At 39.2% G+C, this 14,495-nt stretch overlaps 1 protein-coding gene across 1 annotated transcript in view; it reads right to left on the reverse strand.

Moving 5' to 3' along the window:
* Positions 1-14,495, reverse strand: part of DCC (DCC netrin 1 receptor) — a 571,119-nt gene that overhangs the window by 275,611 nt on the left and 281,013 nt on the right. The window contains exons 4-5 of the mRNA XM_075020576.1: positions 11,350-11,500; positions 10,858-10,994 (exon numbers count right to left, since the gene is read on the reverse strand). Coding sequence (XP_074876677.1) covers positions 10,858-10,994; positions 11,350-11,500 — 288 coding nt within the window. The remainder of the gene's footprint in view (positions 1-10,857; positions 10,995-11,349; positions 11,501-14,495) is intronic.

Raw genomic sequence — 14,495 nt, forward strand, 5'->3', positions numbered from 1 at the left:
TTTTTCAGGGCTTGCCTCTCAGTCCGGTTTTACAAACACCAGAAGTGAAGTTTTACTTCAAGTTCATTCTGATCCAGAGCTCAGGTTACAACTGCCCGAAAGAGGAGCTTCTGCACAGATTTACCTTCCATTCTTGGGTATCATCTCTGACAAGATACTGAACTCAACCGCCTCTGAAACATAAAAAGCTCCAGCATTTTTAAATAACATTTCAACTCCGTTTTACAAACCCTGAAGTTTATTTGGAAGATACTATGTTCTCCATGAAAACAAATTCAAGTTCATGAATTCTTCTCTTATGTATAAAAAGGTAGTTAAAAACACTCACGGTTATGTCTAATTGGCCTACAGCTATGCTTTAATTAGATAAGTTGTGACAAAATGTTGCTCACAAACCCCATGCTGTGCATACCTAATACACCTCCAAGGTTTAAAAGGGGAAAAAAAAAAATCATGTCAGCCATACAAGTCCTTCAAAACTAACTGAAGTCAAAGTTATTTAAAGTCTGTTAGAAATACTGCATATTTTAAAATCTGGCTTTAACTGAATGTGCTTTTAATATTTCTAGCCCTTCCCACATGATGGGCAGTGGTTGCTTCAAATACCTGTAGCTGCTCTATAGCTGAGAATAAAGCAAACTTTGCTCGGGTGATGTGGTCGGTATCCTCAACATCGCTCCACTGCTGGGGCTAATATTCAGTGAAGTTGGTATTTCACAGAAATTTTAAGTGGCTGTGTGTGTATATAATAAATACTATCACCACACACTGCCCAGCTGCATTCATTCTCCAGTGGAGAACTTCGCTACTTCAGCAGCTTTTCTAGAGTCCAGGACCATGGCGTAGTCAGACTTTGCAATAATATACAGAATTACAAGAAGAACAAGAGTAATCTTCTGTTAACTGTGTAACTATATATCTAAATATACTTAGGAAAAAGAACTTGTGCTTGTGTTGAACATCTCCCTTGGGCAGCAGGAAAAAAAGAAATCCTGTTATTTCAAAAGCCGCAATTATTTAGCAGTCATAGCAAATTCAGTGCCAGCTTGTTTATGCAGTTCCTATGAACGATGATGCAGCCAGTGTCTAAATTGAGTTTGCTCTTTCCCCCGGCATAGCGAACTGTTTGTCTAAGCTAATAAATGTACATATTAACCCAGCCACCTCGTAGGAAGCCTGTTCTACGCTCTGTTCAATATTTTCTAGTTAAACTAATCGGAACCATTTGCTCAAAAGACTTTTGAGAGCCTCTCCTTTGCAACTGGAATATACATATTTCACATGCTGAATTTGAGTAGTCTCAAAGTCCCAAGCGGTTTTAACAGATCGCCACCACTGTTAGCTGTAAATACTTTCCCAGCAAGCCGCAAGTGTACCACTGAAGCCAACATAAAACACCTCTAGGAATCTGAAGAGTAGCAAAAGCTGGGAGAAGTCATGGGAATAGCACTAGACACATTCATTATCAGTAACAGACATTTTTCAGTCTTGGACGCTCTCCTTTTTTAATAATTGAATTTTGGCAGCTGCATTAATTCGTGTTAACTATGTAGTTTAATGGGAACTACTCCATAACTGAGTGCAGTTCACCATTCATTTCATTTAGGACCTTTTATAACCATTAATCAAACCAATGGCCAATCACTCTTGTCGCGCTGAATCAAACGAGAGCCAGAAGGCAACAGGGACAAAAAAAGGTCTAATGAACGCTGCCACTCATCTCGTGTTATAAATAGAGAGTGCAGGGAATCGCAACGATGTGTAAGCACAGCGATGCCAACTTTCCTCTTACCTGGGAAACTCTGCTCTAACTATGACTTTAAAGATGTGACATTTCAAAAACAAACAAACAAAAAAAACCCAAAAAACCCAAACCACACACAAAACCAAAACCAGAAACAAAAATCCCAAGGTTTTGCCCTCCATCAACAAAACTACTCTGCTAATAATAATAAAAATCAGGCTGGAAGGGACCCTGAGAAATCATAGCCCACCCCATTGCCCCACAGCAGGATCTGCTTTCATTTAAACATGCCTGATAACTACCTGTGCAACCTGTTCCTAAAAACAACGAATATGTAAACTAAAAGTTGTAATACACAGCCCAAAACAATTATTTATTTATTTTTAAATGACAGGAGTGTGCTTTGCAATGAGATCTACATATTTTGACTGCCTTATCAAAAGTATCAGGGTGACTTACTCTCAAGCCTTTGCTGCAGAAAGTACTCTGGAGAGCTCGGGAGTAGAGAGCAAACCACTCCAAGGGCAATAGAAACCAATTCTCTTGTTACAATATATATTCAGGTAGTTCTCAATTTATAGTAGAAGAGATAAAAGATTGTCCTCAGCAGTAACCCAGCTGTAAGCTCTTCTCTCCATTGAGACAAAGAAACAAACTAGAAAGTCAGAGCTGAACAGCCAAGGGTCAGGTTAAGCATTGGGAACCCCTCCTCTCCGAGAAAGCTTTCTGCTTAAAACATTTCTTTTTTTTTTAAAAAAAAAAAAGCGCTTTGTTTTTTGGTTTTTTTTAAAGCAAGCTGTTTAAAATATATGTAGACATCTGTTGTTTTTATTTTTCAAATCCAGCCAGCAATATGGGGAAACTCTCATTTCAGTTGAGTCTTCTTTACTTGTCATTTTCAATTTTTTTTTTGAAAGTATATAACATGCTCTCCTTATTGGAAATAGCATGGTGCTAAACCATGCTAATATATTAATTATAATACCATGCTATGAAAGATTCCTAGCGTTATTATTAGATGTTCACAGAAACAGCTGAATGCTACAAGCAGATGCCATTGCTAAGGAACTGCACAGTGAAAGAAAATACACCTCTTCTCCGGGTTTTGTTCTGTTTTATCTTATCCTGTCTAATGCGTAGAAAGACAGACTTATTCATACTTAAATGTAAACACCAAAATGCAATAACTAGTGTTATGCAACAATTATACAGTTACAAAGTAACAAGTCTAGTGCTTTTGAAAAACAGGACATTTATAAAGAAAATATGTATTTTTTTAAATACCAATATACATTAAAAGTTGGGGAAATAGCAGCTGTAAGTCTTCTGGTACCCTGTATGGCTCAGTCCTATCACTGAAGCTAAGCTTTTCCACTATATCTAATGCAAAAGTGCCCCATCAACACTGTTCAAAAACCTTCTGTACAACACAAGTCTAAAGGAGATATTTGGTGGTAAAATTTCAATAAATGCATTGGACCTATGAAGGAGATTGTCAAACGGGCACCTCAGCTCCCAAACCTCGCTGAAGGTCAAGCTGACCCACAACAGCTAACCCACGATTTTAGTCCAAGGACGTTACACTGTGTCCATGTTAACAGTAACTTTTGCACACACAATTCACGGCCTGCCTGCATGTTACTCAACTCAAGGTCATATTTAAAAACAAACAAACAAACAAAAAAACAACAAAAAAAACCCCAACCAAAAAAAACCCACCAAGCAGCAAGCAACCAAACAAAAAAATAAAAATATTTCTGTCTCCAAAGGGTAAGTAGCTTCTTGGTATTGCTCAGGGTCAGAACTGGCTCCCAAAGTTATTTAGGCACTTCTCTAAATCTCATTTAGCACCTATGGCCATAAGCAAAAAATCAATTTTAAGAAATGTGTGCAAAGCCCTACAGAGCCTAGAGCCAAAGCGGAAAACTTAAGTTAGAGATGACTGAAGTAGGTAGCTGGGGCAGCGAGCTGTGCCATCACCTGCTGGGCTGGAGAACGTCTCCATCGGTCCCATCCTACCTAAATTCAAGAGTTACACTGGCAGGACCGCGCACGGCACGACTCCCTCCGCGGCCCCAGGAGCAAATCAGCCTGCGGGCACCGCGATGGCTCCACACACGAACACACCACCGCGCTCGATGTTTCCAGCAGCAGAAAAGCTCCCACGTCAGAGAGAAAATAGCTTCTTTAACAAGCCATTTGGCAGAGTATCTCGGCAACTATTGCAAGCTGATGCACAAAATTAAAAAGTTTAAAAATCACACTCTGCGGAGATCTGGTAGAGTTAACTTTCTGACATCCGTTCTGTGGATTCAAACGGATTTCTGCAGAAGTATTTTTCCCTTAAACATAAACCTGTAGATCATACCCCGACACAGCAATTTTCCTATGATCAGCCAAGTGAGCATCTGTATCACGGAACTTGTTCGGTATATTTATTTTTAATAGGACTGAATTTAAACACCATTATCAGAAAATGGCAACACTGGAGCTTCACTCAAGTGCTTTTTACAAGTGTCAGGTGCCGAATAAGTATTTGATACTCATGATACATTGACAAGAATTACATTTCCAGAATGGTCTGAATTAGGCACTCAACTCCCATTCCATTCATGGCAATAAAAATTAGCTAACTGTCCTTCAATCACACACCATTACCAGGATGAGCTTCCCTTTACCTGCAAGTAGGCATTCACCTCATTATTCACAGACTCCATTAAAGGAAAATCACTCAGAACAAATTCTTCAAACTGCTCTAAAAGCAAAATAAGACATCAAAGAGGACTGGGGGGATGGGGGGGGGGGGGCACCTATATGGAAGTTCTCTAAGATCAGACCGCTGTTCATTCTTCATTCCAGTCCAGCCTCACTGCCAGCACTAGCCAGCATCAACAGCATCAGAGTAAGCTGGGAGAAACTTTGTCATAAATAGGTACAGAATAATGTATGCTTATAATATTATAATTATATTATTATATAGAAGTGGATGCTTCTTCCCATAAAGGATTAAGTCAACCCTGAAGCTCACACACACAAATATATATACAGACACATATATATATGTATCTTCTATTTATATAAAAACAGACACACAGAAGAGACTGTTGAAATCCTGTTTTCTTTCGTGTTCAATACACCCATATCCAATAAAATCATGCCGAATCCCGAATCAATTCACAAATCTCTTGGTCCCAATGCTATACCCTGATGGGAAGCTCTACAGATTAATAAAACATTGTTTAAAAAGGAAAACCACATAACCTCATCAGCTTTAAATTTGCAGCAGTGATGTTAGCACTCACGCCTACTCAAATATTTTGTCTGTCTTAAGGCCATTCAGTCATGACATGAGTTTCTTGACTCATTGGGGGTGCTGGATAATCCAGTCATTCTGCTTGGACCGCTTAGCTGAACTGCTTTATGTAGTTTAAGATACATTAAAAAAAACCCCAAAACAACGCATCAGGATGTCGAGCATGTTCACACGTAAAAGAAAAACTGCAAAAATTTCTGCAAAACTCTGCAGATTCCAATAGCTGCACTGACTCAGCGTGACTGCAGAGCTGCCAGACATTTAGCTATGCACATACTATCTTCTGCCCCACCTTCAAGTGTCCTATTAATAAAATACTCTTCGCACATCAGCCTCAGCAAGGACAGACCCTTTCCCCCCACCATCCTTTGAAACTGTTGCCACCCTTATGTTTTTCCTCTGTTCCATTGCACCCCTCCAGAAGGCAAAACAAATCTGAGATCAGGAGAAACAGAGGAATTTGCAGTAAAAGCCTGTCAGGGCTCAGACGACTTTGCCATAGAAAACCTGTGGCACTACGCGGTACTTTGCAGTTTACTGTTTATGCCAGCGCAGACCTCATGAGTGCCAAGACTTCATCATTTCTGTCATAGGGTTACACAGCTCTGCTAGTACTGTCATCTTTAATTTCTTAAGTATAAAAAAACCTAAATCCTTGAAGTGAGTAGCTAACCTTTTCAGATCAGCTATAGGGTACTCCCATACCATTATTTTACTTGTATTCAGCACCGTGCAACCATACCACGCTACCTGCTAGCAATGCAATGGTAGGTAACTGATTTCAAAGGGAAATGTTTCAGCTTCAGTTGCATAAAATTAGTTTTAAATATTCTCCAAATGTATTTTTCCTGGATGGAAAATATAACTGGTTTCTGTGAAGCCATTGAACACTATTGATTAGGTAATACATTTTTAAAATTCTCTAAATAAAGGGGAGTGAACATAGAAAGTTATTGATCCATCTAAGCTAGTCCAGCCCCTTCATCTTAGAAAACCTGGTGACATTTCAGCAGGCAAACCCAGTATTTCCAACAGACTTTGGGTTGCCTGTCCCACACTGATACCCTGAAGCCAACTCTTCCCAAAGCCTAATTGAAACATTTGACTTCCATATTTTCAGGTGACAGTACCATTAATTTTCTCTCACCTCAGTGAGAACTAGGTAAACTCCGCTCCATCAACCTTCTGGGAAAGGACATAAGAACACGACATCGGACACTTCTGTCTGCTTGACTTGACAGAGGAGCTCTGGGGATGGAAAACCTACGCTGCCATGTCACAGACTCAAAGTTATACCTGCGAGCAATATAACGAACGGTATCAATGTTTCCATTCACACGGAACATTTCAGTATTGAAACTTATCAGGAAAATGAATGGGAGAGAGATTGCTTTGGGGAGAGATTGGGTTTCATGTTCATTTGTCTCAGTTTTGCCTAAAGTAAACCATCATGAGATTTGTCATCGATTACTGTGCTGCTTTATCCTGCCAGCTCACATATGGATATGCCCTGTTCCACAAAGAACTATAAACACGGAGCAGAAGATAATTAAATAGCCTAGTTTGTGCTTGGTTTCTTCAACAAGATAGCAAGACATGAGCAAAATTAACTTACCCCACAGTGTGGGATCACAGAGAAACAGACCCTCAGGTTACTCAGATTTTCTTGGGCTCACCAGCTTCTGGAGACCTGCTGCAGTGCCCATCCACAGAAGATCTGCCTGCTTCTCTACAGGTTTATAATAGTGGATAATCTTCCGTATTTTGGAAATTATTTTTCAATGAGTATGTACCAAGAAGGTACAGCACTGGGTTTGACTTTTAACATTATCAATAGACTATAACTGCTTTTGTAAATATTTCAGGACCGGTCCATTTGTGCAAGATCAGCTTAAGCAGAGCTCACAAAGGAAACGTTAGAAGGCTTCCCATTTTTCATGCTTTCATTGCTGTGTCAAACCATGTTATGGTGATGCAGGCTGCCTTCTTACTACTACTCTCTACCTAAGTGATTCACACACAACAACGTGATCCACGCCTGCTTTATTTGGTACTTTCCATGACCTTGATCTCTGAATAACCATTTTGCTACAGGAATTTATGCAGCAGAGTCAGAAGTAAAACTGATTTGACCAAGATGCACAGTGCTTAGAATCGTTCATTCTTGTCAAAAAGACTGAGATGATTCTATAAGCCACTTGTCTCACGTGGCCTTACCTTTGATGTAGCTTGTCTTCTGCAATGGCAAACAAAACTAGTGCTAAAACCACTTCATATTAAAAACTCCCTAGTAAAAGGCATTTGCATAGAAAAAAATGCTTCCAGACTGCAGTCGTCATTTGTAGCTTATACATATGGATGCTCAGTAAAGGTTTTTTCTGCAAACACTTTCTGATCCAGGTTTTTTTTTTTTCTTTTTGCTACTTTCTCTTACTTTAGGCAGTGACCTAAAGGCATCTCAGACCAGCATTCCTGACCCAACACTACTGGAAAACTGTTCCCTTCTCTGTTCCTCCTTAAGGGACATTTTTGGAAAAGAAAACTGAAAAAAAAAAAAATTACCTCAATCTTGATCCATTTAAAAATAGCTGCCCAATTCAAAGGCATTGATAGCATAATTCTGAATATAGGCACTATTATGCAAAGAATAGTTGAGAAAACTCTCAACTTTCAGAAGATGCAATACTCTTCCCCAATTGTATCTGTACAGTTATAGTTTGCTCTGATACAATTAAGGGACAAACCAAATACTAAGCAGGAAGAAGAAAAAATGATGTGAGACAGCATATCAGCAAATCTATCAATTCAGTTATGAGCACCTACAGAAAACTGGGTTTATCTCTACCAGGACCCGAAATCCCAGGTGTTCATCCCATCGCCAAACCAGGCTGCAATCAGTGAGATCCCACAAGTAGGTACAGGGTATGGAAAACCTTTTTCTGGATTTATGTCACTTTCAGAATGCTTACGGAGTTGGGGTAGGGGGTTTCTTTGCTAAAACTAGCTAAGCTGACTTTCAGTCTCGCTTAACAAAACACAAACCAAAAAACCTATATGAAAAAAACCCCTTCCGAGGCCAAAAGGGAACAAGCCCAAAATACACTTCTGAAAGCTAGAAAATACTTAGAAAATCATTGTAGTTGACACTGGTTAACACATTTAATCATCTTCAAACATTTGTTTAAACACCAAGCTCTCTAAAGCTACTGAGCCTGTAGATGATTTATGTAGTAACTAGGTAAACTGCACCGGACCTTTCAATTTTCATTACACAAGGAGCTGTGCTGAAAATCTTGCCAAAAGGCCATGATACAAAATCAAAATTTAGCAAAATATATTATCTCTTCTTGCAAATTCATTCACCTCTTGCAATTTTAGGCCTATGTCCAACACAGAAAGGGTTATTTTTAGCTCTTTAAAAGAACTAATAGGAACTCCATTGTGAAACACACTGTTTCTTGCAAATAGCCTCATTATTTAAAAGATCAAAAGCATCTTGCTACCATGTGATGTAACTAACTTTGATCTGATGTTGTCTACTCCAACTTCAGAAGAGATAATTATTGGACTGTTAAATTTTTTTGCACTCTGACTGCAAATGTTTCATTTATTCCTCTTTGCACTACAGATACATTTACAATTAAAGGATTACATCAATATTAAAAAATGCGAGTCTTGCAACAAAATACTGATAGGCAATTTACAGTTTGTTAAATAAACAAGCATGTTAACTCTAAGGGAACACACAGAAGTATCTGCATTTGTATCTAGCCAACAAAGACAATAAAACTATCAATTAATTTTTCTGTTGATGAGATATGACGATTACATGAGAAACTTTAGTGCATTTGAGAGTTTCCTACTGGTAAGAATGGATTCAACAAACAGATTCTGAGCAAGTTTGTAGCCCTGGTATATTGCTCTGGAAAGACAGGGATCAGGGGATTGCTGTCATCTCTCCAGTTTAATCATATAATTTCCTTCAAATCCTTTGAACATTTTCTGTTATTAATACAAACATACACGAACACGATGTTTCATTTGCAGTTAAATCTGTCACAAATGAGTGATCTACTCATGAAAATAAGAAAAGTACATTAATCTGGTGCCTAACTTACAGCTCCATTTTTTTTTTTTTCATTTGTTCTGTATTTGTGAATTCCATATGTGAACAGGTACTTTACCAAAGAAATCTATGATCTACCAACAGGGTGAATACAACCGCATTGTGCTATGGCAATGCAGTTTTGGTTTCCCCTTGAGACTGCAAAGAATCGGTAATTGTGGCATCTTTCATCTTGTGTGGGTCTAGTTTCATGCTTAGTACTATCTTAGCATTCTGTCGTCTTCTCCTGGAGATTTTCATCATCTTATATTCATCCTTAGTCACATTGCCATCACATACCTCTCAACGTGCATGAAAATTTATGTACCTTTAATTTCTAAATGACACACAGCAGAAGGCATAATGAAGCCAAAGCTAGATGCATTACAGACTGAATGCAGACAAGAATAAATTTTTCAGAAGGTACATAAAGGACCTAGATGCAAAACTCCTATTAATTTTAATGGGAACTGCATGGTCAGAAATGATCTATGCAGTAATCTGTGAAATGATCCTCCAGCCACAGTTGCCTTTGCCAATACATATTGTCATCTGTTGTTGGGGAGAAATATCAGTGTAATTTACTTCTACTTCTCAAACAATTAGTCACCTGCTGCACACTACATTTGAAATCAACATATTTCAGTAAGGCAAGTAAAGTATACTGCCCAACAACTTACCTGCCTTTTCAATATTTGATTCCTTTTAACAAAACCAATTCCATAATAAATGACTTCCACAATTATAAAGCCACATTTTTATTTTTATCCAGTAAAACAATGTATTAATGTACCTAGAGAAATAGAACTAAACCCTCCATCACCAGTAATTATTATATTTTATTATGGCTTGATAAAAGGATATTGTTATACAAGCACTGAATATCCTATAATCCAAATTAAGGCTCTATTCACTAATGAAAGTATTTTTCACGCATAAGCTTTAAAGCCAGAATGCAAAATGAACAGCACATTGAAATATGTTATTGTTTGACTAAGTATTAACTATGTTGTTCTTTAGATCTGACTGAATAACACTAATGTACTCTGCCTTTGTTCAATGGTTTAAATGAAGAAAAAAGAAAAAAAGGCAGCTATTAGATTTAAACATATTTTGGATTTCATTAACATTTGCCCTGAGGAAGGAGTGTGGGGGAAAGCAGGTTCTGTCGGGAGGGTGCTTTCATAAGATTTAACAGTAGGAACCCTCAGAACATCATCATGAGTGAGGACTTTCATGAATTTACCTGGACTTTTGTTAATTTGGTGAGAAGGCACTAAATACATTGATTTTTATCTTACCGTATTGACTGTTCATGACCCAAAAAAAAGTAGCTACAAACCTGATTTTCAGCTCGCTGAGCTTGACATCATGCACAAAAGGGACACCCATTGTAATGCCAAAAATAAGGTTTCAGGAAGGAGAAATAAAGGGAAACGACCACGTACAGAAGGCAGTAGCAATTAGCATCTGATACCATAAGATGTTTGGCAACAGCAAGGCTATAGGGCATGGTGGGAGTTATTCAAAGGTTTACATGACTTGGTTTCCATGGGTGTGAATACCTGATCAAAGCAGGGAAGGGACTTGTACAGTTTGCAGTTGTTTGGAGTTCTGAAAATTAAGTCACTCTGGAAAAGGGAGTAATTAAAAATGTTCTTGGAGAAGGAACGTGGGTGTAGTTCATGTACTCACCCATCACTGACAGCTCTGCAGAGCCACTGCTGTTCTCGTTTTTGTAGGTGACTACACACGTGTACGTCCCAGAATCGTCGTCAGTCACGTTTGATATGAGTAGGTTACTGCCAGCCAGTAACGAATACTTTTTGGACCTGAAACATGGATAACACATGTCCACAGTGTGTTAAGGCGCTCTATCTAGAAAAATACACACAGTAAATTATGCTGTAAGTAGTTCTCAGCTGTGATTTTTGCTGTTAATAGCTTTGCACTTCCATTTTAAATATCAGCCAGGTGACATTTATGATCAAATTCCACCCTCGGATTTGGTGCAGAGATGAGTTATAGCAGCAGGTTAAGAGACACATCCAGTCTCATTATTTAGGAGGAAAATCTCATAGCCTCCAAATCCACCCCACTGAATTTGAAACGTTACTCGGTGGTTCGCCTGTACTTTGCTCAAGGAAATGTACTGTTAGATACACGACCCACAGAGGACTGAGCTACCTGGTGGGGAGCACTTCATCTCCTCGCAGCCACGTGAAGGTGGGAGGGGGGTACCCAGAAACACAGCACTCCAGAACAGCATCCTTCCCTTCCATGGCCACCACGTTTGAGGGTCGCTGCAGGAAAAACTGCTGCCTGTGCAAACCTGGATCTACAAGAGCAAAAGAAACCGGTATCGTCCATTAAAAAAACCAACCAAACAAAACCACCCAAAAAACCAAACAACAAAACAAAACATTCTTTTTGTTGGGGATGAGGAATATGAAATGACTGATCAATAAGGGACCCAAGAGACCACAGCTTTCACAGATTCTTACTGATGAGAAAAATAGAAAATCATAGTACAGACATACAAAAAGTGTATCAAATGGCAATCTTAGAGCTGCTTACAGGTTGAACCCAAGGGAGCAATTTGAAGGCAGAAAAATACCAGCTTTTGGGAAAGTGAGAAAGGACTGTTTATAGCCTGGTATTAAAGTCAGGTCTTGGAAAGCCACAGGAAAAGGCACAGTCATGGCAAGAAGACAGAAATACACATAAGAATAAGAGCGGCACTGGATTAATGACACTATTTTGGAGTTGCAAGAGGGAAGTTCATAAACACAGCAGGTGAGAAAAGAGAAGGAAATCTTCAAGTTAGGAAAACATAGAAAACAAAGAATGAAATAACTTGAAAAGTCTGAACCGAGAAGGAATAAGTAGAAAGGTGAGTGCCCCAAATTCTCCTTTGCCTGACCAAAGGTGTCCCCAGCTGTCTCAGCCAGCCCAGACACCCACCTGTGGGCAGGTGAGCCAAGCTCAGGGTGCCCGCTTTAGGGTGAGCTCAATCTCTGCCTCTGACTGGCATGGGTGGATCACCGCTCACCAGGGGACAACCCACACGCAGGTGACAACCTAGACCCAAAACCCACGCATTGTGCCTGAAATACCAGCAAACAGAACCATACACCAAGGAAACCAGTTGGGTTGGTTTGCTTTTTAAATGAGTCTGTTCCTTCTCTTGGAAAGGACTTCATTTTCTTATCACAGATGTTGAAACAAATGTGCTGGACTAGAGCCATTAAACATTACTCCTTGTTTCCTGACACAAACATAAAAAAAATACACACCATAAGTGAATATTCCCACCAAATTAACAACTACAAGATCTTCCAGTATCATCTCCAAGTAATTAGCTGATTCTCCCATACAAGTCGGAAGAAAGTGTAACTAGCTGCGTGCATTTGTTACGGATTTACAACAGCAGCATATTTCAACTTCTTACAGTAACCAGATGAACGTGCAATTTCTAGCCCTCAGTAAGCGCAACTGATGCAGAAGTTATCACACACAACTCAATAGCTTCAATCTGTGAAGACATTTTAGCTGATCGCAGTGATGCCTTTGGCCTGTGAATCGCATGGCATCTCTTGCAATAACCACAAATACATATATTACCTTAGCGATTAAATACAACGCAATTAAATACATAGGAGCTAACTAGCAGAAAACCAAAGCTTTTTTTAGTTTTTTGCTTGTTTTGATTTTTTTTTTAAAGTCAGTTGTCCAAAGGTGAAAACAGATGTGCAAAACCAGAAAGCAAACGAAATCTGCAGATAGCATCCAGTTCTTAATACAGGACTGTCTCCTTCCCTTCAAAAACACTTAGTTCTGAAACCACAAAAGAGGTTGTCTGATTAAAATAATGATCTCAGTTAGGATGGAAGATGTGAGCAGCAGTAAGAAGCACAGCCATAAAAATATAGGGAAAATTACATCAATGAAGATTAAATTTGAAGGCAGAAAAAGGAGATGATTGATAATTGAAACTATAGGCTTTAGTAGAATACATCTGGCTGAGAGGGTTCTTCAAATACATCCAGAATAAATGGGATTCCAGAGCTGGTATAGCCTGGATATTAGACAAAGCTGCAAAATCCTAAACCACACAAAAGCAGCTCAGTACGTATTGCCATTCTGTACTTGGGAAAAAGCAGGATAGCACATTCACATTTTACAGTCATGTGAAATACATTTTTGTTGTACTGGAGACTAGAAATAATGTTAATGAGACATCACTGTTGTCTTAACTCCTCCAGTGAAAAAGTTTTCATTCTAGCACTGCCAACAATTTGAAGATCAGTTAATATCTAGCATAGATTAAAGCAACACCATACTTCAACCAAAATGAAACACAACAGTATTTTATCTGGGGTTTTTCTTCTCTTCTGTAATTTGCCTAGCAAAATTTTGGATGTTCCCAAGGGACATACTTGAACGAACATCTTAATGAAAGCAAAACTGTTAGTGTTAAGGTACGCAGGCAGATAGCTAGACCAAGCCCAAGTTTAAACTAAGAGGGTACCAACATGAGAAACTGCTGAACACTGGGAGGGGTAAGTCACCATCCAACGCCAGATTGTGACTCAAATCATTAGACAATAATACTAGATGACAGAGGATGGACTCAAAGGTAGGTAGGTATTTTTAATTATTGTTTTGGGATCTCTTACTTAACCTAAAACTGTCAAAACTGCTTTAGGCTAAAATGTATTTCAAATTAGTTTTGTATGGAATGGGTAGCTACATATAATTTCAGCATGAGAAAATACCACTACTACACATCCCTGTAACATCTCTCTGTTTTTATCCCCACTAAAGCTTACGTTTAATAATCATCATCTCATCTCTCGCTTAGCTCCCTCTTCCAATGTTTACTCTCCTTTAGGACAGCTCCTTCTGCCTCCAGCAGCCAACTGTGCCTGTCCCGTGGCGTTGCCTTGAGCTGGCTGCTGCTCACCTGCTCTGCAGAGAAATGCCCCATGGCCCGGAGGAGGGAGGGGGTCCCTGCTCTGCCATAGCACTGCTGTCGCCTGCTCTTCTTCGTTTCCAGCTCTCGCTCCACTCAAGACTCACAAACAGAAGCCTAAGCTTGCATTTGACCTTTTCTGACCTCCCTAATGATATAGCTGCTAGCTGAAAAGGTGGCATCTTCTCTACATCCCTCTTTCATCCGGAAACGCAGCTCAAAAGCAGCTAGAAACCAAACGTGGCAGTTGTGACGCAATGTTTTGCTGCTTGATTTCCAGTTGAATAGAGAGAGCGGCTTAAAGCCACATAAAGAGTCGAAGAAAATACCTGTTACGGGAAGGAAAAAAAGAAGAAAA

This window comes from Buteo buteo, chromosome Z, assembly GCF_964188355.1.
Source record: "Buteo buteo chromosome Z, bButBut1.hap1.1, whole genome shotgun sequence".
Taxonomy (NCBI): Eukaryota; Metazoa; Chordata; class Aves; order Accipitriformes; family Accipitridae; genus Buteo; species Buteo buteo.